The 25,415-nt window shown below is 37.8% G+C and overlaps 1 protein-coding gene across 1 annotated transcript in view; it reads right to left on the bottom strand.

Moving 5' to 3' along the window:
- Positions 1–25,415, bottom strand: part of NDFIP2 (Nedd4 family interacting protein 2) — a 54,720-nt gene that overhangs the window by 16,971 nt on the left and 12,334 nt on the right. The window contains exons 2-4 of the mRNA XM_045839169.1: positions 12,744–12,909; positions 7,443–7,576; positions 5,699–5,792 (exon numbers count right to left, since the gene is read on the bottom strand). Of these exons, the coding sequence (XP_045695125.1) occupies positions 5,699–5,792; positions 7,443–7,576; positions 12,744–12,909 (394 nt within the window). The remainder of the gene's footprint in view (positions 1–5,698; positions 5,793–7,442; positions 7,577–12,743; positions 12,910–25,415) is intronic.

Below are 25,415 nucleotides of genomic sequence, written 5' to 3'. Positions count from 1 at the left end.
GAATAAAACCCAAAAGGACAGAGAAGTATTCACCGAGCCATCACATTTCCTTCTTGCTCTGCCAGTGGTACGGGTTCCTGTAAGTTGTGCTCAGGCACTACAACTTGTTAGGGACTGAACTGTGCCCCTTCCAAATGTGTAGATTGAAGCCTTACCCCCCAATGTGATTATATTTAGACACAGGAGCTTCGGGGTGATAATTAAGATTAAATGAGGGTATAAGGGTAGAACAGGGGTGTCAAACTCATATTTTTCACCAGGGGCCACAGCAGCCTCTTGGTTGCCTTCAAAGGGCTGAACGTAATTTTAGGACTGTATAAATTTAACTGCTCCTTAACTAGGGGCAAGAAGCTTGGCGCTGCCCAAGGGTAGATGCCGGGCCAGACAAAACAAAGTGGAGGGCTGGATTTGGCCCGAGGGCCTTGTGTTTGCCACCTGTGGGGTAGAGCCCTAATCTGATGGCTTAGTGTGCACAAAGGATGAGAAAAGAGACACTAGAGAGGTCTCTCTCCACATACGTGGAGAGGACAGGCCACATGAGGACACATCAAGAACACAACCATCTGAAAACCAGAAAGAGAACCTCCACCAGAAACCAAGTTTTTTGGAACCCTGATCTTGAACTTCTAGCCTCCAAAACTCAGAGAAAATCAATTTCCATTTGTAAGCCAGACATTCTTTGGTATTTTGCTATGGCAGACCAAACAGACAAATACAATAAACATCTTTAATTGGTGTAAGCACTAAGGAAACAGTGAAGCTGGTGACCACTTGAGCATAGGTAAATTCACGTTTTATGCCCGTTAGCTTGTAAGACAGAAAGTAAAGCTGGATAGGTCTTTAAGAGCAGAATTATTTCTGGATTCATTTCTGGATCCCCCATGCCATGTCAGAGCTGGCAAAAAAGAAAATTTAGTAAGTATACACTAAACTGTAAATCTGTACCATCTATAAAAGAAATGTGTAGTAGAGGCAGGGGAACTTATGCCTAGGAGAGACGACAATACTTTTCTTTCAACTCTACTTCATTCATGCTATGTTCTCCTCGAATATAGAACACCTATTTCCCATACAGCAAGGCCCAAGACGAAACCCAAAGAAGCAAGAAGTGTACATAGCGTACATTCCTCAGGTAAGATCTGGGGGAGCAAGCAGCAGGGAAGCAAGGCAATCAACTCAGAAAAGTTGGTAAAGAATGCTTACTCTTACTCCCCTTACACTTCTCCATATTCACCTTCAGAGTACTCTTCTTTGTAAGAGAGCAAACCAGGCAGGTTCGGACAGATTCATGACATTTGAAAGAAGGCTGCCCATCATTTTAATTCACATTACTTATTACAACTAAAAGGTGAATTCCTGGGTAAGGATGGGGAACTAAAACACTACCACCACCTTCAATCAATAGAACTCTATAATTTGTTTTCATAATTCTCACTCGTTTGTTCCTCACATAAGCTTTTTAAGAAGGGCAAGGTCAAATTAATTCCACAGTACAGAAGAACCAATTGAGAATTAACCGTTAAGCTGCACATAGAGTCATAAAGCAAGTAAGGTATAGTTAGGATTGAAGTATCCCAGTCTTTTATCTGCTATACAGTTTCTTCTTACCATCTACACCTCCCACCTACCCACAAAAGTTAGCAGGATAGCCCAGACAGTAATAGTAGTATTTGTATACTACAGTTTACCCATTAAATAGAAAGGTTGTATGTTTAAATTTTCAGTAGCTATAAGATACTTATTAATTAAAAAGGGGGAAACAGCCCTGGCCAGTGTAGCTCGGTTAGAGCATTATCTTGAAAACTGAAAGGTCACAGGTTCAATTCCTAGTCAGGGCACATGCGTAGGCTGCAGGTTTGGTCCCCAGTCAGGGCCCGTATGAAAGGGAACCAAATGATGTTTCTCTTTCACATCGATGTCTCTCTCTCTCTTTCTCTCTCTCTCCCTTCCTTCCTCTCTAAAATCAATAAACATGTCCTGAAGTGAAGATAATAAATAAAAAATGAAAAAATGAGGGGGAAGAGAGTAACTTTATAGTGAAGAGAGTTCTCAGCATTCCCTCCCGATTCGAAGCACTGAGAAGGGCATTAGTGAGACAGTTGGCAAAATGTGAATAGGATCAGTGAACCAGTTAGTATTTAATTAATATTAATTTTCAAGTGTTGATTATTGGACTGAAGTTACATAAAATGTTAAGACTTGGAAAAGCTGGATAAAGTTACATGGAAGCTTTATTATTTTTACCACTTTTTCCTAAGTTTTAAAGTATTTTAAAATAACTTTAAAAATCTTGATACTTGTTTTGAAAACAAATGAAAATTAGAGGTGATAAATATGCATATAATACAAACACTGAGAACTTATTTTTTTTGGTCAAAGAAAAATTCTCATTACATGTAAATGCACCAGGTTCCTAGGACAGTAAGTTCTCAAAAGGAAGATTAATTTCACTATACTTATTTCTGAACTACACAGGGACTATAAATTTCTGTCTTACCCTTAGGCTCTTTGTTTGAACTATCAGCCATTAAGAAAGACATGATGCTAATAACGTATTAGTTTTAAGACATTTCCACTAAATTATAGAGAATTAAATAAAAATTATTTTTCTTGTAAATAAAACAAATTCAACAAAATTTAATATTTCACAAATACGAAGTTTTAAGTATACAGTTAACAATTTTTAAATGTTGTCTTTCTGGATTCACTTACAATATGTAATGCCATCTAAAAACTATATAAAAACACAGCTTTGCATGCACAGAACGAACCATTAATACATTGTTACTCAGTATGTGTGGTGCTAAGACAGCCCCTTTAACAACTAATTTTTATGACTTGTCCATGGTAGGTACTCAAAAGAATTTACTGAATAAAGATGCTCAACATAATTAACTGTTAGAGAAATGCAAATTAAAACCATAACGACATACCACCACACACCTACTGGGATGTCTTTTTTAAAAACGTCAGTATCAAATGCTGAGGACGATCAGAGCACCAGACGCTCTCACTCAGACAAAGCGGTATGGCCACTGTGACAGTCTGGTCACTGCTTACAAGTCAGATTTTACATTTCTAAACACAGTTCTAATTCTTTTTAAAGGTACAATTAACCTAATTTCTCTTTAATGATGAGATCTTCTACTTTAAAATGGAAATGATGCAGTGATCAATTATTAATATATCACTGAGGGAAGATCACACATGACACAAAAGGCTCACCTTAGAAGACAAAGTTTCTAGATGGAGCCCATGACATTATTAAGTGCTAGAGTTCAGGGTCATTTTCACAGATTGTCAATTATTCAGTAAATAAAATCTTAATTTCTCATTTTTAACTGATAACTGAATTCCACTCCCTTAGAGAGAATATCTGATAAATATACGATCAGAGATTAGCAGGTCAGACATGTAACAGGCATTTTGCAGTGACACGTCAAGGGATTATGAGAAGCTAAATCAACACCAGGGGATACATACATTTTTTATTTATATTTTCTGAACACGCACATGCAATTTTCTTACCATATTTAGGTGTAAACTTATTTTAGGGTTACATGTGGCAAGGGACAGAAATGTAGATATTGAAAACAGAGAAAGCAAGAATTAAACCTACAAAAGATTTTAACTAAAATATTAAAATTGATATTCACTGCAGTTTTACTTGTCCAACTTATATAACAAGAAGTGCTTAAGTTATAAACCACATTAAAGAAAATCCATTTCTGAACCTTAGGAACACACACCAGAGCAGAATCAAGGTAACACCTGCTAGTTTAAGATGCATGGAAAGCTGCATATTATAGGAAGCTGCAATTTGTAGAACAGCCACTAGATGGCAGTGAACACAAATAAATCCATGCTCTCTAAACCAAAGAAACTCAAGCTCTGGCCTACAGTCCACCAGAAAAAAAAATATGTAAGGAAATAAAGATCTAAAATTATTTATAATTTTACTCTTATATTAGTGCAATATTTATAGACTATGAAATAGTCTAAAAATATAAATTGTAAAAGTAGAATTCAGTCAAAATTTAGATAAGTCAGATAATGTACATTAAATTTATTAACCATAAACTTATGTTCACATTAATTAATATGCCATCACTGGCCAAAAATAAACCTAATCAAATGTCTAGTTTATCATGCATCTGCAACACTGTGACATCAGTGAACTGTTTTCAAATCTAAAACCATGAATTACAGAGAAGACGGTAGGGTTCAGTGAACTACGGAAATGGAGAAGTGAGGAAGCTCTGAGTCAGACAATTAGATGGTGTCAGATAACATGTGTTCATTCCTAAGAAACAGGTGTTTATACTACACACAAATTTAAAGTCTTTCTTTTCTAATTAAGGAATCAGTGTTTACATGACTCTTGTAATCAAAATATGTGGGAAGTGTGCTATCAATATAAAGGGTCATCAGCTGAACTAAAACTAAGGCAAATATATTTACATTAAAGCAAGGTTCAGTAGACTAACAGTAAAATACAGTAGTTATTTGGAGCCAAAGTGTTCATTCGTTTCCTTTACATAGTATCTAACATCGTATTTAACTAGACACTATAACAAAAATATGAGATTTAAATATCCCATCACATTAGCTGGCGCCGACATGAATATAATTTAATAAATTTGAAGAAAATATCTAACTACCCACTCATTCACCCACCCACCTCTGAGAGGTTACCTACTTCTATTCTTCAGAAGATAAAATAAAACAAAGGAAGAAACCATTTCAAAATGGAAGAAGCAGTCAGTGATTTTCTAGACTCAAAAGTAACTCAATTCAAAAAGAGTGCATTTCCCATTTTTAAAGTTGAATGTGGTACTTTAAATAAGTAAACTATTCCTCGGTTTTATTATAAAAATAAGTCATAAATTAAAATGAATTAAATTAGCATTCCATCAAAGAATGTATGAAAACTTGATCATTTAACTAAGTTAAGGGCAGAAATTAACCATATCATAAACTAATAAATTTACTTACATGAATATTAAGTTTCCAAAACAGATTTTAGCAATTTAAAAGTTTGTTTGAGTTTCACAATATTATTTACTGGGTTTACAATGCGCCAATTAGGAACTGAAACAACAAAGACTGTAACACAGCCTTCACTCAAGTATCTTAAGTCTACTTTACAAGTCAAATATTAAATTAAGAATTCAGCAAGAGGTTACAAAATGTAACAGGTTTCTGGGCTTCTAAATACTCACCATTCCCTCCAAATAAGATGTACATTTTCATACTTAGTGTCTCAAATCACACTGTTCTAGCTGCCCAAAATATTTGCTTTTCCAACCTCTCTTTTGCTTTAAAGACACTCAAATGAAAGTCCTCTGCCTCAAAAGAATTTATAGTTCCATTCTATATGCTCCTACAATACTGAATAAACCTGTAGCATTTATCATACAAAACCATATTTAGCTTAAACATACTTATATATCTCCATACAATCAGCATCTAGCATGATGACTATAATACTTCGTTATCTGATAAGTATTCAATAAATTTCAGGATTTGTACTGTAACATATGATCACACTTAGCTAGCTAGGATCAGGAACAATTTACATTTTTAAACAAGGAAGACACATGCTAACAATATTTGCCTTTCTTCACTGTCTGTTATAATACACACAGCCAACATATGCAAATACATACAGATAGTTTGGAAAGGAAAGCTCACTCACTGAAAAATGCCAGCATGAAGATCCCATCATTACCCACTCTGAGCTGGTCTGCATCACTGAAGTCATCTCTTGGTGGACACTCTTCCTCCTGAATCTGTAAAACATATGACATTAGAACAGCTCACTAAATTACAACTTTATTACATTAAATATCAAGATAAGAATTTAAATAAAATCTAATATCCTCAACTTGTTGTATAGTCAAAATACAATAACGTGTACAAACGTGTAGAGAGTGTTAATTTTTAAGGGGCACTCTTGAAAAGAGTAACTTCAAAGGTAAAATACAAAAAAAGATAAAAGGTGAATAATACTGAATTAATGAAAATGATATCAAGAAAAGCAGATGTGACATTGTTGCATTAGTGTCAACTGAAAAACAGGAACTTTCATAATCAATGATGGCAATATTTATCAAACATAAAAATGGACGCACACCCTTTGACCCAGCAATTCCAGCTCTCCAAATACACTGTACAGATATATGAGGTCTGTCCTGAAAGTATCCACCCACATAATATGAAAAATAGACGTTTATTGAAGAAGGTATAAGATACAAGAAATACTGTACACGGGACAATGACATCTCAGTAGCCTTCAAAGTACACACCTTGGGACCTCACACAGTTCTCTGAGCATCTCTTCCACTGTTCAAAATACTCTGCAAAATTCTTTGTTGGAATCGCCATCAGCTGCCACACAGTATTTTCCTGAATCTCATCGAGGGTCTGAAATCTCTTCCTTTTCAAAGGTGATTTTAGTTTTGGGAAAAGCCAGAAGTTGTAGGGCACCAAATCTGAGCTATAGGGCAGCTGAGTGACCTGGGTGATTTGATGCATCGCCAAGACCCTTGGCACGAGATGTGATGCATGATCAGGCACCCTGTCATGATGAAGCTACCCATCACCAGTTGCCCACAGCCATGGCTGTTTTTGTTGTACTACAACTCTGCACTCTTTGCATGGTCCTGAAAGCCTTCTCAATCATCTGAATAGTCTCCATGGAAGAATGTTCAAGCTTAACACAAAATCTGATGCAGGTTCATTGCTCTACTTGCTCAGTCATTTTGAATGTGATGGCCACACAGTACACATGCTCACTTCACAGTGTCTACTGCCCCCACTGACTAGCACAATGAAGTCATCCTTGTTCACACATGTGCATTCCAATCCTCTCTCCTTGGCTGCCAGGTTACATGGATGTCACACAAACCATTCTCATTATATTACCAATGGTTGGACTTTTTCCAGGCAGACCTCATATATACATACTCAAATATTTTTCATAAGAATTTTAAAAATGAGTTAATTTTCATAAATCTATGTGATTATCCCATAATTATACATCCAATCCTATACATGAAAAAGAGAAAAAAGTAGAAAAATAATGTCTCCAAGTTTGGTCACTTACTTTACTGTGAGAACAGATTCAGGAAATCGGCCTCAGCTCACCCAGAAGAGATTCATTTACAGGTGGATACATGGCCTCACATCATTTTCATCGTACTTTGCTTTACTGTGCTTCACAGATGTTTGTTTGTTTGTTTGTTTATTTTAACAAAAATAAAGGCAAGACCCTTCACCAACAGAAACACCGTAACTTGCTTTATTGCGAGACTAGCTTCACTGCAATGGTCTGGCACAGAACCTGCAGCGTCTCCAAGGTATGACTACGTTCGAGTGCCACTTGGACCTTTTCTTTTTTTATATCTGAATACCCTCAAAAGGAAGTAGAATTTTCTTACTCTTTGAGATGTTTCTGCTGCTGCAGCTGCCATTGCGGCAGCTTTTGCTTTCTCAGCTTCATCATAGGTAGGAAGAGAGGTAGCAACACTGTAGGGAGGTGGCACAGGATAAAACTCACTGTAAACTTCTGTATCTGAAGAAAATGAATTAAAATAGGATAACCATTAAAAGGGAACTATTTGGTATAGTTTTTATAGCCAAAAGTGTAACTTAATGATTTACAACAGGCCACTAAAGACTATGACTGCTTTTGTTTCCTATGTTATAAGGAATGTAACATAGAAATTACTACAATCATATATATAATTTTAGTCCTATATTACAAAGAAAAAGGACTGATAAATATTATCTAAAGGCTGATACATAAAATAAGCATCTTAAAAATAAGATTTTGGAAAGGAGTGCAAGACTCGAGAGGTAAACAACAGTGTTATCCTCAAATAATTCAATTTACTTGCCCATAATCTCAAGACAAAAAAGTAGAAATACCAGAAATAATAAACACATATAGTACTAACCATTTAACTTGCCACTTCTTATGTACATTAATGTTGGCAACTTGTAGGTTCAAAAAGTCAAGTGATTTTGCCTGTATTACACAACCAATGGGTGGCAGAACCCTGGGGATTACCTGACCAAATACTTTGCTCATATAAGAGGTTAATTTTTCTACATATAAGAGGTTAATTGTGTACACATGTCAGTTTTTGTAACTGTTCTAATCTCATCATCAAACTCAGTACTTTTTTTTGCTAAAAGATTGAAGTTTAAGTCTTGTTTACTCTTGTCTCTTTCTCCTCCCATTTTCCAATACTGACCTATTTCTTTTTATGAATAATCCCTCTGATTTTTAAATTTTTTTAAACTATGATCTCCACATATATAATAATAGTAAGTAGAGACTGCTTATATTTATTAAAAAACCAGTTACCACTTACTGCCAACTTAAGTAGTGTAAGTAAAAGGACACAGGTCAGCCAGCTGACTAGACTTAGGCCAGAATGGCTGACATGAAAACACAAGCACATTCTAAAAATAGTACAGACCACAATGTTTGATACTACTTCTGTGCTTTCTTCTATTATAACTACAGTGTTACACTTTCTGCATTGGTTCATAATATTCTCTGTCCTTATCAGAATTTCTTGAATTTACGAAACAACAACACATTTTTCATTAGCAAAATTTTTCCTATTGTGTTTTATGTACATAGGTTTTAAAATAAGTTTTTTAAATGTTGTTTAAAAGAGCGATGAATATGCAGTTAGGTCATTTCTAATTTAATAAGCAAAAGTAGTAGTAACAATATAATACTGAATGTTATCTACCAAAAGGCACAAGAATCCTAAATTCTTAGAAAACACTAATTATTAGGATGTAAAAACACAACAAATAGTTAAGTAAATAAATTTCTTTAGTTCCAAAGACTACAGTAGGAGCAAAATTTACATGAAAATAATAGTTATGAATTTTAAGGCAGTAACACTAAAATGATTTTTGAAACTGGAACAAAGGACCCATTATCCAAGGATATTAGAGTTTTATATTAACAACAGATACATAAGTTTTTGAAAAGTCTTAACATCAAAGATAAAAAAATATTCCCACCAGTAATAATGAAAAGTGGGGAGAAACATTCAACTATAACAGCTTAAATTTTCACTTGTTAATTTTACCTATTTTTCTTCTATCTTTTAAGGCAGTGGTTTTTAACCAGAGGATTTAAAGTCTGGGGAGCTCCAGCCCCACCCCCTCTTCTTAGATTATGTCATCTCAAGCAAATCAGTTAAACACCATGAAGTTCCACTTCCTAATCAATAAAACTGACTCAGCAAGGCTATTACTTTCTAGAATGGGATGAAACAGACGGGTATTCTAGAGGACTCTGAGAACTATGAAGCGTAGTACAGATGTCACCTGCCACTGATACTGCTCTGAGATGTATGAAACCAGCCATTAAGTGACCTATCGAAGAGCACAATCTCCTCAGAAAACGGGCACTCCCCATGCTTATGACAGAACAACAATGAGGGGACCAAGGTGGTGGTGGAGTAGGTTGAAGCTACACTAATCTCTTCCTAAGACCAAAGTGGAATTACAAATAAATTATAGGAAAAAAATCATCCTGAATAACCAATTTAAGACTAGCTTGAAAGAGGCCATCTGACCAAGAAACTTATGGAAGAAGCCATGTCACATTGAGACTGGCAGGAAGTGCGGAGGCACGAGAGGGCTGGCTGGGCTCCCACGGGAACAGCTAAACTTATGGGGAGATGTTTCAGCAGCCACAGGGGGTTCCCCCTGAGAAGTGTGGGATTTAAATGCCAAGCCAGGTTCCCCAGCCTGGAGCACCAGAACCAGGAAAGGTATCCACATAACATCTGGCTGTGAAAAGCAGCAGAGTTTCTGTTCACCAGGGAGAGATGACTAGAGAATCAGAAACCATCATGAAGGACCAACACACAAAATTTCATTTGCATCCATTTACCCTGGGCTTCAGTTAAGGGAGGGCAGAGTGGACAAGAGACACATGAGAGTCTGGGCCTGGTAGCTCTGGGGAGAGGTCTGAAGAGTCAGTCAGCTACCAAGATCCTTGTGCTGAATCATAACCTATATGGCATTATGCTAAGTGAAATAAGCCAGCCAAAGAAAAACAAATACCATATTATTTCACTCATATGTGGAATCTAATGAACAAACTGAATGAACAAGCAAAATAAGGACAAATGCGTGGATAGAGAGCAGGCTGACAGCTCTAGAGGTGGGACTGACAATGGTGGTTCAATCAAAAAAGCAAAAGAACCCTGGCTGGTGTGGCTCAGTGTATTGAATGCTAGCCTGCAAACCAAAGGGTTGCCGGTTCAATTCCCAGTCAGAGCACATGCCTGGGTGGTGGGCCAGGTCCCCAGTAGAAGGTGCACAAGAGGCAACCCCACATTGATGTTTCTCTCCCTCTCTTTCTCCCTCCTTTCCCCTCTCTCTAAAAATAAATCTTTAAAAAAAGAAAAAAGAACAGAACTCATGGACATGGACATGGACAACAGTGTGGTGATTATGGGGGGAAGCAGTGGAAGGAGGGGATAGAGGAAGAAGAGGGTATAAGGGGAATAAACAGTAATGGGAAAAATACCAAATAAATAAATAAATAGAAAATGACTCAGACGCTGAAAAAAATGATGCCAGTAGTTTTCACTAAACGGAGATCCAAAATTCTAGAACTACTCAGTTCTTGTACACCATTATAGTTATAAATGGCCTTTCAGCACGGTTGTAGAAAATAACGCAGTAATCAGAGAAAATTCTAAGAATAACGGAGCATCAAGGTACTAGGCTTCACTTGTTCTACAGTTAGAATTTATTTAACACTAAAAATGTCATGCTACATTACCAAAACTCTTCCAGTTAATAGAAAAATGAGAAGCTTCTCAATTCATTTTATGTTGCTTCTATAATATTAAAACCGAAATCATACATATAGTAAATAAAGTAAGTTACAGATCCCACTAACAAAGCTGCAAAAACATTAAATAAAACTTTAAGAAATCTATATTCAGTAGAAACTAGAATATGAAGACAGAAAGAATTTACTCCAGGAATACAGAGATAGATTAAAGAAGAAACCCATTAATAACATACTTCATTACATCAAAAATTGAAGGAGAATAAGTCTAACTTTATGATAATGTACCAAAAAGATGATTCCAAGGCTTCCGACCTGCTGCAGACACTCACTGAAACAGGGAAGACTATCGAAGGAAAATTTGGGTGCTGGAGGACAGGGCACTAGGCAGGTGCGGTGGTTTTAAACACTAGCCTATCATTTGAAACTCCTCCACAAAGAGGTGGAGACATTTCTCAATAGTCTTGAATAATGAATAAATTTAGTGACTCACTGCTAACAAGCTAAATGTGGCAAATGTGCCACTGTGACTTTTGAGGCAATGTCACAAAAGGTGATTTAGCTTCCATCTGGCAGTCTCTCAGAATACTTGTTCTTGGAACCCAGCCTCCATTCTGTGAGGAAGCCCAGGCACAAGAGGCTGGTATAGGTGAGGGGGAGAGCCTCATCGGAGGCCCTAGGCAAAGCCCTCGGTCAACCGTCAATCATGTGAACAGGAAAGCCTACAGGATACTTCCAAGCCCAGTCACCATCAGATGAAAATCACATGTGACCCTGAGAGAAAACTGCATAGAGTCCAGTCTACCCCCAAAACCATGAGCATTAATAATAATAAATGACTGTTATTATACTCCAGTAACTCTGAGGTGTTTTGGTACACAGCATAGCAATGGTAGTCACAACAAAGAGATTGCAATTTCACTTTTAGTATCTTCCATCATTCATACACATCAAGTATTAATAGATTTTTTTAAAATGTAGGATAGCAAATTCACTGTGTTATATACTCTGGAAACCTGTAAAATAATGAAGAAGAGCTAGCCCATAATGAATTTTAGAAAGCACCAATCTGACTGTTAAATCTTATAGCCAAACAAATAAAACTGATATAAATCAACATAAAAACTGCATCAAACTGGGTGCTGAACAAGCACATTAATCAAATAATATTATATACAAACAGGAGTAAGCCTTTATTAATCTAATTAGTGAAAACACCTTCATGGAGATGATCTTCACTAATTACACGAAAAAGCAAACAAATGTGGTGTAAAAAATACTGGGTCTTTTACATATCCCATGTGGTCTAGATAAAATCTAGACAAGCAAAAATGATAACCAGAGAAAGCTGGCATGAGTTTGAGAAAGGTAGATGACACTAACCATAGAGTAAGGGATCAGAAAGATGATACACTGTGATGGCAGTTTTTTACATTAAACTGTTTTTCAATAACTGATTTTTAAAATATTTCATAATAAGCATATAAAATATTTAGAGGTTATTTACAATACCATACAAGATCATATTTGAAACACTGTAATGATTACATTAGTGTTGCTGGGGGAAAATGTGAACTGTGGCCCGAGAAATAGATGAGAGTAGTTCTTTGGAATGACTGAAGGATAAGATGAGCAAGCAGCAATCACTGCCTTGTGTCCAACAATGATTACCATGTGCATGGGATAATATCACATTCACATTCTATAGCTCTGTTAACACATACCACATGCTCACACTCACCATGAACAACACCTTATTTTATGACTATGTAAGTAGACACACACACACATATATATGTATGTATGTGTGTATGCACACAAAACCATACTGGAAAATCAAAGGAACAAAAAACCTGCACTATTAAAAACACTGTTAGTTGTTTCATAATAAACACAGTACCTGAAGTTGTAGGTACTTCCACAGTAATACTACTGTAAGGTGGCGGAGAAGAGTCTGTTTCGAGTACTAATGCTGCAGGAACAGTCCGCATGGTCTGTGGTGTTGGAGCTGAAGCTGATGGTTGCTCCACTGCAGGTGATTCTGAATTATCCTCTTCATTGTGAAGCTAAGAGAACAAAGGATACAAGAAATTTTAATGTGATTCTATTTTTTTTTAATTTACACTCATTTTTAAAGATTGTTTCAGGCAAAGGATCATTTTTTAGCTGTAAAGAACGTAAAGTAGCATTTAAAAAGATGAACATTTTTAAAGAGATCTAATCAGTCACTAAGAACTGTAGAATTCTTAGTTTCTTTACAAAGTAAAATTCAAATTAATAATTTATAAAGAAAAAATGTTCAGGATTACAACAGATTCCAATTAATTCAATCCCAAGTAAATACTGTCTACCATCCATCAATCACCGTTTATTACAAAGAAAAGTCGAACCCTAACAATACAACCACAGCACCAAGTCAGCACAGCACGAGTGCCCTGGTGTCACAAAGCATCTCCCGTATTTCCCACTACAAGGTACCCAGGAGAAGTCCTGATTTAGTCATCTATAATGATACTTTTAGGAGGAAAATGTCAGATGAGCAAGAAAAGACAAATAAAAGTAGCATACAAAGAGACACTAAGCAGTAGCAACTAAAACAAGTAACAGTAAAGGTGTCAAAAGAGTAAACAACTTTTCCAAACTACTGTTAATGCTGCAAATGCAGATGAATTATGGTAAAGAGAAATATCCTGTATCACAAAACAGCTCTCCTCTAGTTCTTGCAAGTTAACTCCTTAGTACATAAATGTGCTCCCCAGAAGGACCTGCTCATTTTTAAAGCCTGCCATGATTTATTCAAATAATTAAAATAATTACAGATACTTTTGCAAATAATCTCAGAAACAAAGCTCTGGAACTAGTACAACATACCAATTTATTTCAACTGCTCTACCTAAACCTTCAGTTTCATTTTTACAAAATTATAATTTATAGCGAACATTTGATATATGCAAACAGTAAAGCCCAGTAACTAAGTCAACAGTCTCTAGCGCTATAGCACAGAGCTTCCATATTCACTTTTTCATTCACTCGAAAGTATTTATTCTCTTCATTCGATATTATTTTGTATTAATTTTGGTTAGACAATCACCTTACAAAGTACTTCCCCCAATATTTCCAGTACCCCCCAGGCACCATACACAGAGATTACAACATTATTAACTATACTCCCTATGCAGTACTTTACATCCCCGTGACCGTTTTATAACTACCAATCTGTACTGCCAATCTATCCCTTCTCTGTTTTTGCCTAGCCCCTAACCTCCACCCCACCCCTCTGACAAACATCGGTCTGTTCTCTGTATCTGAGTCTGTTTCTGTTTTGTTTTGCATTTATATTGTTCTTTAGGTTCCACATATAAGTGAAATCATATGGTACTTGTTCTTCTCTGACTGACATTTCACTAAGCATAATACCCTCTAGGTCCATCTGTGCTATTACAAATGCTAAGTTTCACTCTTTTTCAACGAGGCCTCAGTTCCCTTCAAAGTAGGCACCTTGGGACCTCACATACTTCTCCCAATCATCAGCAGCTGCCCTGTTGTATTTTCCTGAATCTCATTAATGGTCTGAAATCGCTTCCCTTTCAAAGGTGATTTTACGCCCTGGCTGGCGTAGCTCAGGGGACTGAGCGCGGGCTGCGAACCAAAGTGTCGCAGGTTCAATTCCCAGTCAGGGTACATGCATGGGTTGCAGGCCATGACCCCCAGCAACCGCACACTGATGTTTCTCTCTCTCTCTCTTTCTCCCTCCCTTCCCTCTCTAAAGATAAATAAAATCTAAAAAAAAAAAAAGGTGATTTTAATTTGAGGAAAAGTCAGAAGTCACATGGCACCAAATCTAGGCTGCAGGGGGGCTGAGTCACCTGGGTTATTTGATGTTTCATCAAAAAACTGTATGAGATGTGATGCATGAGCAGGCATGTTTCATGATGAAGTTGCCAATCACCAGTTGTCCATAGCTACAGCCTTCTGAATCATCCAAATAGTTTCCATGGAGGAATATTAAAGCTTAATGCAAAATTTGATGCAGATTTACTGCTCTGCTCAGTCATCTTGAATGTGACAGCCACACATTACACATGCTCACTCAACAGCATCTACCCCACCCCATGACTAGTACAGTGAGGTTGTCATTGTTCACACATGCACATTCCAGTCCACTCTCCTTGGCTGCCAGATTATATCAATGTCATGCAAACCATTCTTGTTACATTAACAATGGCTGGATTTTTCTGGACAGACCTTTGTATATGGTCTCTGACTAATCTCTTCACTTCGACTATATTTAATGCCAAAGGACATAACTGGGAAGAAAAGTTATATTTGCAAAGAGATCTATTTTAGCTCAACGAAAGAACTTTTTTAATTTTTAAATTAGAACTTTGTCATTATTAGAACACTAGTTTGTGTGGGGTGGGGCAACAAATACTTTAGGAAGACCCCAGATGATTATCTAGCAAGGCTGGTGTATAACTAGGATGACCACACACCTGTTTATCTCAGGACAGTCTCACTTCACACCTACTGCTGCAGGGCCCCACTGAAAGTAACATTCTCTCCACCCCTTTCATTCTCAAAAGCAGGAGTCCCCAACTCCTGGGCATGGACTGGGGCCACACAGCAGGAGGTGAGTGGGGCAGGAGGTGAGTGGGGCTGGCGAGCAAAGCTTCATCTGTATTTCCAGGAGCTCCCCGTTGCTCATATTACCGCCTGAGCTCTACCTCCTGTCGGATCAGCATTGGCATTACATTCTCATAGGAGTGCAAACCCTACTGTGAACGGCACAGGCGAGGGATCTAGGTTGTGTGCTCCTTATGACAATCTAATGCTGATGATCTTACGTGGAGCTGAGGCAGTGATGCTGGCGCTGGAGAGCAGCTGCAAATGTAGATTATCATTAGCAGAGAGGTCAGACTGAACAGAGACCATAATAAATCAACTGCTTGCAGACTCATACAGTGAGTGGCAAGTGACAATTAAGCTTCATCTGGTGGCAGGCTTTATAGTGGCAAGTGAGTTGATGTACTTAAACTGTATCGCTGCATCTGGTGGCAGACTTTAAGTCCGAATCTGACACCTATTTTAGTCTGCACATATCCTGCCCATTATTTTATTTATCACTTCTGCCTGCACCTCTTTGCTGCATTGCATACTTGTCTCAGTCACTGTTTTGGTGAGCCCACATGATAACCCTAGCCAGCCAAAAGGAGTAAAAAACAAACGTCACTAAAGTGATTCTTTGCAAAGGGGGAAAGACCCAATGATGAGACACCAGAAGACTCTAAGACTACCACAAAAAGAAAGGTGTATTTAAAAGAAAATACTAAGAATTCTACTTAAATTGCAGGATCATTGCAACAGGTGATTCACATTCTCCAAGCATGCCATGTTTAATATGTGGCAACCAGCTATCCATCAAAGCCATGAAACTGTTTCACCACATGGAGACCAAGCACCCTGCAATTAAAAAAAAAAAAGCCTTTGGGCTTAAAAACAAAAACAAAAACAAAAAAACCTCGAACATGAAGAACAGAAGCAATTACTGAAGGCCACCATTGCATCAACTGTGTCTGCACTGAGAGCATCAGTGGCGAACCACATCACTGAAGCTAAGCAGCCCTATACTATTGGTCAAGAGTTGATCCTGCCTCATGCTAAGGCCACTTGTCGTGAACTTTTAGAACAAGATACAGTTCAAAAGCAGGAACATGTTCCTCTTTCAGCTCACACAGTAGCTAGATGAACTGATGAAATAGCAGAGGATATTGAGGCACAACTGTCAGAGAGGATTAATGAGTCACTGTGTGGTGTACGCAATCCAGGATGACAAGTCTACTGATGTTGACAGCAGGGCAACAATGCTTGTTTTTGTGCGCTGTATTTTTCAGGAGGATGTGCATGAGGATATGTTAGGTACGCTTTTTTGCCAACCAACACCACAGCTGCAGAGCTATTCAAGTCTTTGAATGGTTACATATCAGGAAAGCTGAACAGGTCATTTTGCATCAGTATATGCATGAAGACAGCGGCTGCCATGACTGGACGACTTTCTGGTTTGACTACTCAGGTCAAAGAGGTTGCTCCTGAATGTGAGTCTATGCACTGTCATTCATACAGAAGCGCTGGCTAGCTGAAAATGTCACCTGAACTTAACAATGTTTCTCAGGATATGATTAAAATTATCAACCATGTTAAAGTACATGCCCTTAACTCACCTTTGTTCACTTAGTTCTGTGAGGGGATGGACGCAGAGCACACAAATTTTACACAGAGAAGTGAGATGCTTTCTAAAGGTAGATCACTGGACAGTTTCTGAGTTACGAGAGCCACTCCAGAGATTTCTATCAGAAAAAGTCACCACTGGCAGCACACTTCAGTGACATAAAATGGGTCGCAAGACTTGCTTATTTGTGTGACATATTCAACCTGCTCGATGAACTAAGTCACTTCAGTGGAGAATGAAAACTGTGTTCCAGTCGGAAGATAAAGTGGCTGCATTCAAAGCCAAACTGGAATTATGGGGGTGACAAATGAACACTGGGATTTCTCACATGTTTCAAACATCGAGAGCCATTCTGAAAGAGACCGAGCCAGGGCCTTCTCTCCCAGCTGGTGCACGATCACCTGTCTCAGCTTTGAAAAGAGTTTGAGCATTACTCCCCAACCACAAAAGACCCCCAAACTTGAAAGGAATGGATCCACGACTCATTCCTTACCATGAATAAGCCAGGTGAACTGACTCTGTACTAGAAGACGAACTGCTTGAGATTTCAAACGATGGTGGCCTTAAAAATATGTTTGAGACAACTTCAAATCTCCATACTTTCTGGATTAAAGTCAAGGCAGAATATCCTAAGATTACCACAAAAACACTGAAAAACCTGCTTCCATTCCCAATGTCCTATCTTTGCAACACATTTGCTGCAGGGACAGCAACCAAAACCAAGTTATGGAGTACACTGGACATACGCAGCACACTTCCGGAGTCAGATACTTTCTCAATGTCTGAATGCTATGCGGTAGGAAAGTACAAAAAGGACAGGGACGTGCTGCAAGGACAGAGGAACAGATGAAAGAGACTCCCACCAGTCAAATCTGGAACTGGCTTGAGCCTCAAAATAAACGATCATGATGTAAGATTATAATCAATAGAATGAAATAAAAACCCATGAGTTCCTGATATAAATAAATAAATTGGAGGTGAAGGAATGTTCTTCCGTATAGAATTCTAAATAATAAATGTAGAACAAATGACAGAATTAGAAAATCACCATTTGACATGCATTCACCATAGTTACAACTCTATTAGGCAATAATAACCAATGGATTCTAAAACCACTGGGTAAAAGTATATTTTTTAATCCTAACCTGAGGATGTTTTTTATTGGTTTTTAGAGAGAGAGGAAGGAGGAGAGAATGAGAGAGAAACATCCAGCAGTTGCCTCCTACATGTGCCCCAGCAGGGGATCAAACCCACGGCCTTTTGGTGAATGGGACAACGCTCCAACCAGTGCAGTCGCCCAGCCAGGGCAAAAGTATAAATTTTTTTTAAAGAACATTTGTGGGGTATACTACAAAGTAACTGACTCGAACCTGTCCAAAACATTAATGTCATAAAAGACAAAAAAAGATTAAAGAACTGTTCCAAATTAAAAGAAAGTAAGATACCGTACTGACCGGTGTGGCTCAGTGGGCTGGGTGTCGTCCCACAAACCAGAAGGTTTCCAGTGCAATTCCAGTCAGGGTACATGCCTGGGTTTTCGGCCAGGTCCTCAGCTGGGGGTGTGTGAAAGGCAACTGATTGATGTTTCTTGAGCACATCAATGTTTCTCTCCCCCTCTTTTTCTCCCCTACCCGGCCCCTTTTCCCTCTCTTTAAAAATAAATAAAATCTTAAAAAAGAAACACAAAAAACTAAGATACTAAGAGAGATGATAATTAAGCACAATATCTAATTATGAACTAGATTCTGCTCTTAAAAGGGAGGGTTCTTTATTATAAAAGGCATAAGTAGAGAAAGTGATGAAATATGTTTGCACTTTACAATGTTTCCGTGTTATTTACTTTGATAATTGCACTGTACTTTGAGAGAATGTCTGTTTTTAGAAAACATACACTGAAATATTTAGCTGTAAAGGGATAGCATGTCTGCCACTTACTTTCAGATGTTTCAGAAAAAATAAAGTGTGACCTTGGCCAGGTGGCTCAGTTGGCTGTAGCGCCGCCCTGTACGCTCCAGGGTTTGATTCCTCATCAGGGCACATACCTAAGTTATGAGTTCGATGCTGGGTCGGGGCTCATGCAGGAGGCAACCAACTGATGTTTCTCTCTCACATCCGTGTGTGTGTGTTTGTCTCTGCACCCCCTTCCTCTCTAAAATTAATAAAGCATATTCTCAGGTGAGGATAAAAATGTTTTAATATATATGTAGTATGTATGCATGTATATATACTATATATATACTATATATATATAGTATATGTGGGGGGAGAGGGAGAGAGAGAGAGAGAGAGAGAGAGAGAATGAATCACAAAGCAAATGTGATAAAATGTCAACATTTAAGGAAACTGGGTGAATGCTATACAGGAATTCTTTACTATTTTCCCCACACTTTTCTATAAGTCTAAAATTATTTTAAAGTAAAGTTAAAGCAAAAATAAAACATATGGTAAGGAAATAGAAAAATATATTGTATAAAAACAGATAACTGAAAACGCTACAATCCAGCTTCTAACAAGTTCTACTCTATTGCTTAGTGGAAGCCCAACATGATCATTAAAAACCTCCACATCTTCGGTCACTTTCCAAATTGATTTTTCCACTTTTAATCAAAATCCAGTATTCCTTGGATGGCACACTCCACTCCACAAAGGCCTCTCAAACAAGAATGTTAATCCTCGCACAAAGCCCCCCTTATCTGGCAACAAGAAAACAAGGAAAATTTTCTTGAAGTTGCTGATTCTAGATCAAGAGCCTCTCTTAAGTTCACACTGTCTATCCAGCCTGCCAGACGCTGTCTCATCCTGATCTGATCGGTATCTGCAGGGTTCAAACAATCCCCAGTGAAGAAGACTTAAAAGCCAGCTCCATACCCCCAGTATTACCTCCTCTACCTTAAATCCTACTATATGTAATACAAGATGGAGAAAACCAACTTAACACCTCAAATATAAGACAGGAAGAAGTAATAATACCCAGAGTTGAATGGTCCAGTAACTACATCAATCAGTTCTTCCCTGACCTGATCTAGAACTGCTTCTACTGGAAAATATTGTATTTCTACACCTTACTTCCAGGTCACAATCTCCTGGCTTTTATCTTTCTCACTCCCTTGCTTGCATTATGTCTATTCTTTGGGCCCTCCATTTGCTGCCACCTGGTTACTTTCTAGCCAAGGTAGCCTAGACTATTAAGTGAAAAACTTGCATGACACTCACCCTCCATTTCCGAGTTGCCACATCTGCCCCACGGAGACCCAATGAGAGACAAATGTACTATCTCCTGGTAGAAGGAGGAAAACACGTCCATAACTGTGTAGACTGGTGCCAGTACAAATTTAGTTTCCGATCCCAGCCGGGCTGTCAGAGCCAGTCACCACAATGGCAGGTGTTTTGGCTCCACCGCTCTCCTATTCGCCACTTCCAACCATGAAACTCTTTTCCTACTTCACAGAGGAAAACAGGTTTTCAAGCAAAAATTCCTCCAACTTATCTCCCCCTGCATCTCTAAATTTATCGTTATGGCATCCAGCCTAACTTATAGTCTTTGCTCCTAAATGCCAGACAACTGTACAGAGAAGATCCTGCTTCCCAAAGGATCCTTTTTCCTTTAAATAACATCTCTCCTTTTTCTCCACTAACTTCTTTCTCTCTACCCACACATATACTCTATTCACGCCATACTTAAAAAAAGAAAAAACCTGCCCCCCAGCTGAAATAAAAAACTTTTTTCAGTACTTTTCGACCTATTTCCATCCCTCCCTCTTTCCTTCAGTGACAAACATCCTAAGAGAAAAATATATATCATTGTTCTGTGCACTTCCGATGCTCATTTCCTCCCTAATCCATTACCATCTGGCTTTCACTTCAACAGCTCTTGCTAAGAACATTGACCTTCTTAACTGTTAAACCTAAAAACCTTTACTCAGTCCTCACTCTACCAAAAATCGTTAATATATTCAACACAGTTGAGTGTGTTCTAGCTGGTTTTTCCTTAGCTTCCAGAGAACTATTCCCCCCTTCTTCTCCTCCTACCTTTGACTATTCACTCTGTTCCTTTTATAGGGGCCCTGGATTTTCTTCTGCCAACTTCACTCTTACCTAAAAATGAATCCAGAGACTGCCTCCAACACACAGACCAGAGAGAACTAAATGGAGTATAATTGGCTTCATTTGCAAGGGCATAAGCCAACTAACTCCATATAATATTGTTTAAGTTACAATTACAAGCATTCATTTGTCATCTAAAAAATCAGTATGGTGAACTGTCTTGTTTCATTATTTTAGATGATCAAGTAGTTGTTATACATGACTAGAAAAGAAGGTAATTTGATGCCAGAAGATCTAATTTAAGATATAGATCTACCACCTCCTAGCTGCATAACCTTGACTGGGTCTTGGAGCCTGATCTTGCTGTGATGCATTTATTTTCATTCACTCAGTCAGTTATCAGTCACTCAACCAACTTTACTAAACCACTAATATGTTGTAGCTACTATATTCAGTGCAGGAAATAAGATACAAATCCCAACCCATCAAGCCCTAGAACTTCAAGCTTCTAACAACTAGGAGCTCAGAGGCAAGGGCTGCAGCATGGGGAATAAAGGAAAGGAAAGTTTACACATTCTATTATAGGTAAACCAGGAAGCCAAGAAGGACCAGGCCTGAAATAACACCTTTCTTCAGAGAAAAGTTTGCTCTGCACTCAGCAAAAAGAGGCACTAAGAACAGAATCCCCAAGCAAAACTAAATACAGTAGTATCAATTCCCAGGACACTCTGTTGTTGATGATTCATCCAGGAAGCAGAGCAAATGCCAAGATGCCATTGCAGGCAACAGTTGAAGGGCTCATCCATCAAATTGTTATATGCCAAAACAAGCCCTCAAAAGTTGGCTGATAAACATGTACACATAAGCTGAGTAAGTTCATGATACCAGAAGCCAAATACACAAACACACATTCTCTCTGTTTCTCTTTCAGAAAGTTAGCAATCACAAGCCCATATATATTTATTCCTGTATAAATAATACTTATTTCTTTATTCCTGTATAAATGGTACTAATTCTCATATTACAATGACCACTGTAATGCAACATTTCTAAAGGTACTAGTCAATACAAAAACAATGTTACACCAAGGTTTTCCATAAAACTTGACAGGGCTGGCATTTTCCAATAAAAATTTACACACATAAATTCCATTACTGCATTGATTTGCACCAGAAGTAAATATGCACAAGACAAAAAAAAAAAAAAAATACGACCTGCACCTCTGAAGAAACCACAGCAAAAATAGTATGCAAAGAGAAGCTGAGTAAGTAGTTTTCTATGGAATTCAAATTCCAATTATCAGCACACATAATAAAACAAATTTAGCCCTGCCTGGTGTGGCTCAGTAGATTGAGTGCCCGCCTGAAAACAGAAAGGTCGCCGGTTCAATTCCCACTCAGGGCACATGCCTGGGTTGTGGGGCCAGGTCCCCAGTTGTGGACGTGCAAGAGACAACCAATCAACATTTCTCTTTCTCCCTTTCTCCCTCACTTCCCCTCTCTCTAGAAAAAAAGATAAAATAAAATAAAGAAATTTACCAAGTAGTTTTACAGGAGGAAAAAACCTGGCAATCTAAGTTTTTAACTTCACATTTTGAGAGACAATTTTGCTTTAAAGAGAAACCTTTATTTAGCATACTTAAAACACTGAAAATGACATGGAAGTATTTCATTATACATTAATTTTTAACAAGGGCAATGAAAAAAGCACTATGTAGGATTATGTACAGATAAATGGGAAAAAAACAAAATACTGGCACAAATATTTATGAGCCTATTCAATCACTAACATTGGGCTAAGAATAAGTAGCATACTGGTTAAATGCACAGGCATTGGAATAAACATTTCTAGATCCAAACCTAGGTTCCAGCACATACTCTATTATTGGCCAGAGCCTCATTTTTATAATCTAGAAAATAGGGTCTATTTTCTCATTTAGTTTTTATAAAGAGTACAAAAATGAACACCTGTACATACTCAGAATGTCTGACATAGCAAAAACCCAATAAATTAATAGTGTTTTTTTAAAGCACTTTATATGTATCATCTACTTTAGTCTCTAATAACGCTCTGACCTGAGTAGGATGGAACAAACTTTAACTAACTGGATTGACACACCTAATTAGGGGCAAAGAAATAATCAAATCAGGTTTTACTGTCTCTAAATCCAGGCTCTTTCTTTTCTTTTTTAATTTTGAGAGCACATTTATTAAAGCTGGAGACAGTGAAACAAGGAAGGGCTTAGGACAGAAGCAAAAGGAGACAGCCTAAGTGGGGCTGCTTTGGCTCTCTAAAAATGTTATAGGAAAGAAGAGCTGAGGCAGGCCTGTTTTTAGCTCATGGAGAAGTCAGGGAAAAGGAGACAGGTTCAGGGGGTTAGCCCAGGACGGGCTACCACTGCCCACTGCTCCTCTGGTTGCAAGTCTCATGAGATCCCTTAGAGTTTAGCAGATGCACGCCTGTGGGGAAAGAAGAGGGGAAAGGAAAGGGCGTGGGCGAGCTCACTAAAGGCTCTTTCTATTTCAAGATGCCTCCAATAAAAACGTACATGTAGTCATCTACTCTGCCACAAGATTACCTTTATGATTACTTCTGATGCTGTAAGCACACTACACACACATCTTTGAATTTACTCATCTACTTTTCTTCAATGCTACCATTCTAATCTAAGCCACTATTATCCCTTACCTAAACTACTGTCATAGCTTCCTAACTAAACTACAGATACTGACAGTTGGGAGGCCCTCCATGAAAAGGCTGGCTTACCAAGAAATAACATAAGACTGAAGCACACCAGTCCATAAGTCAAAAGCACACAAAGTACAACTCAGAGTACCTAAAGAGGCAGAGAAGAAACACCCGAATTTGAAAAATAAAAATAAAAACACCTCCAACAGGGAAGAATGGCAAAACAAAACTACCAGGAGGAAAGTTAATGCAGGGAGTAGAAAAACAAAAATCTCGAAATCTGCAGTTAGCTCAAGTTCCAGCAGGACAGTGTAGGCCCTTGCAGGCCAGTCCTCCCACTGACAGCAAATATAAACCTGGAACAAAATACACAAAAACAACTACCTAAAGCATTCTGAACTTTTAAAGAAAACAGGGATGTAGAAGGAAGTTAAAACCTTAAGAAAAGCAACTTGCATCAATGAGAGTTTCTCCTTTTTTTTTTTTTCCCCTCCCAGTTTTGCTCTGAGGTAGAACCTCAGAGCTGAGGAGAGAGACCACAGCTTAGGTTGCTAAAACCCTAATAAAAACCTCGCTATTTCTAGCCAGAGGAAGCATGGAATGGAGACTGGGCAGGACAGAAAATGAAGAGCAATCACTAACCCTTGAACAATGCATGTGCAGGACCCAAAGCAGGTTGGTCAATACCCGAGAAATTAAGCTTATATTTGAACCACTAAACAGTATGTGAGACAGTACTTAGAATCTAAAGTTAGGCTGACAGCCTCTAAAACAAGGTGTCTATATTCTCCAGAGCATCACAGCACAACACTCAGAAGATCCAGGATAAAATCCAAAATTACTAGAAATACAAAATACTAGGAAATATAAACCACTCTCCAGGGAAAAGACAATCAAGAGATGACAGTTCTAAGTGACTCAGATTATAGTTACAAGAATTTTAAAGCAGCATATTGCTATTCCAGGAAGTAAAGTAAAATTACCTTGAAATCAATGAAATGACAGGCAATCTCAGTAGAGAAATAGAAAACAAAAAAAGAACCAGAGAAATTTTGTAATGAAACAAAAAATGTGATATAAAAAAATCCAATGGATGGGATCCATAGTGTGATAAGGACAGAGGAAAAAGCCAGTGAATTTAAACAGACAGAATCTAACCACTCTGAAGAACAAAAAAGGATTGAAAATTAAATAAGTAAACAAAGAGCTACATGGACTTTTTAAAAATTTAAAGGATCTAAAAATAAAACCATGTAATTTGAGGCTCAAAGGAAACAAAAAAGAAGACTAAAGCAGGAAAAAAGGTGAAGAAATAGTGTCCATTAATTCTTCAAAGGAGTAAAGGAAATAAATTTATAAATTCAACCTCAGTGAAGCTAAAACAGAACAAATTCAAAGAAAACCACACCCAAGGCACAACAGAATAAAATTTCTAATAATAAAAGCTTAAAAAAGTTATTGAAAGCAGCCTCAGAAAAGCAATACATTTAATACAGAGAAACAATGATTCAAGTAATTACAAATTCCCCAGCAGAAACCATTTTCTTTCTATCAGAAGAAAATGGAACCATATCTTAAAAAGCTGAGAGAGAATAACTAAGCCAAAAATTCGAC

The sequence above is a fragment of the Phyllostomus hastatus genome, unplaced genomic scaffold (assembly GCF_019186645.2).
Source record: "Phyllostomus hastatus isolate PE091 unplaced genomic scaffold, TTU_PhHast_1.1 phas_contig_29, whole genome shotgun sequence".
Lineage (NCBI taxonomy): Eukaryota > Metazoa > Chordata > Mammalia > Chiroptera > Phyllostomidae > Phyllostomus > Phyllostomus hastatus.
This window is presented reverse-complemented; position numbering and strand designations above follow the sequence as displayed.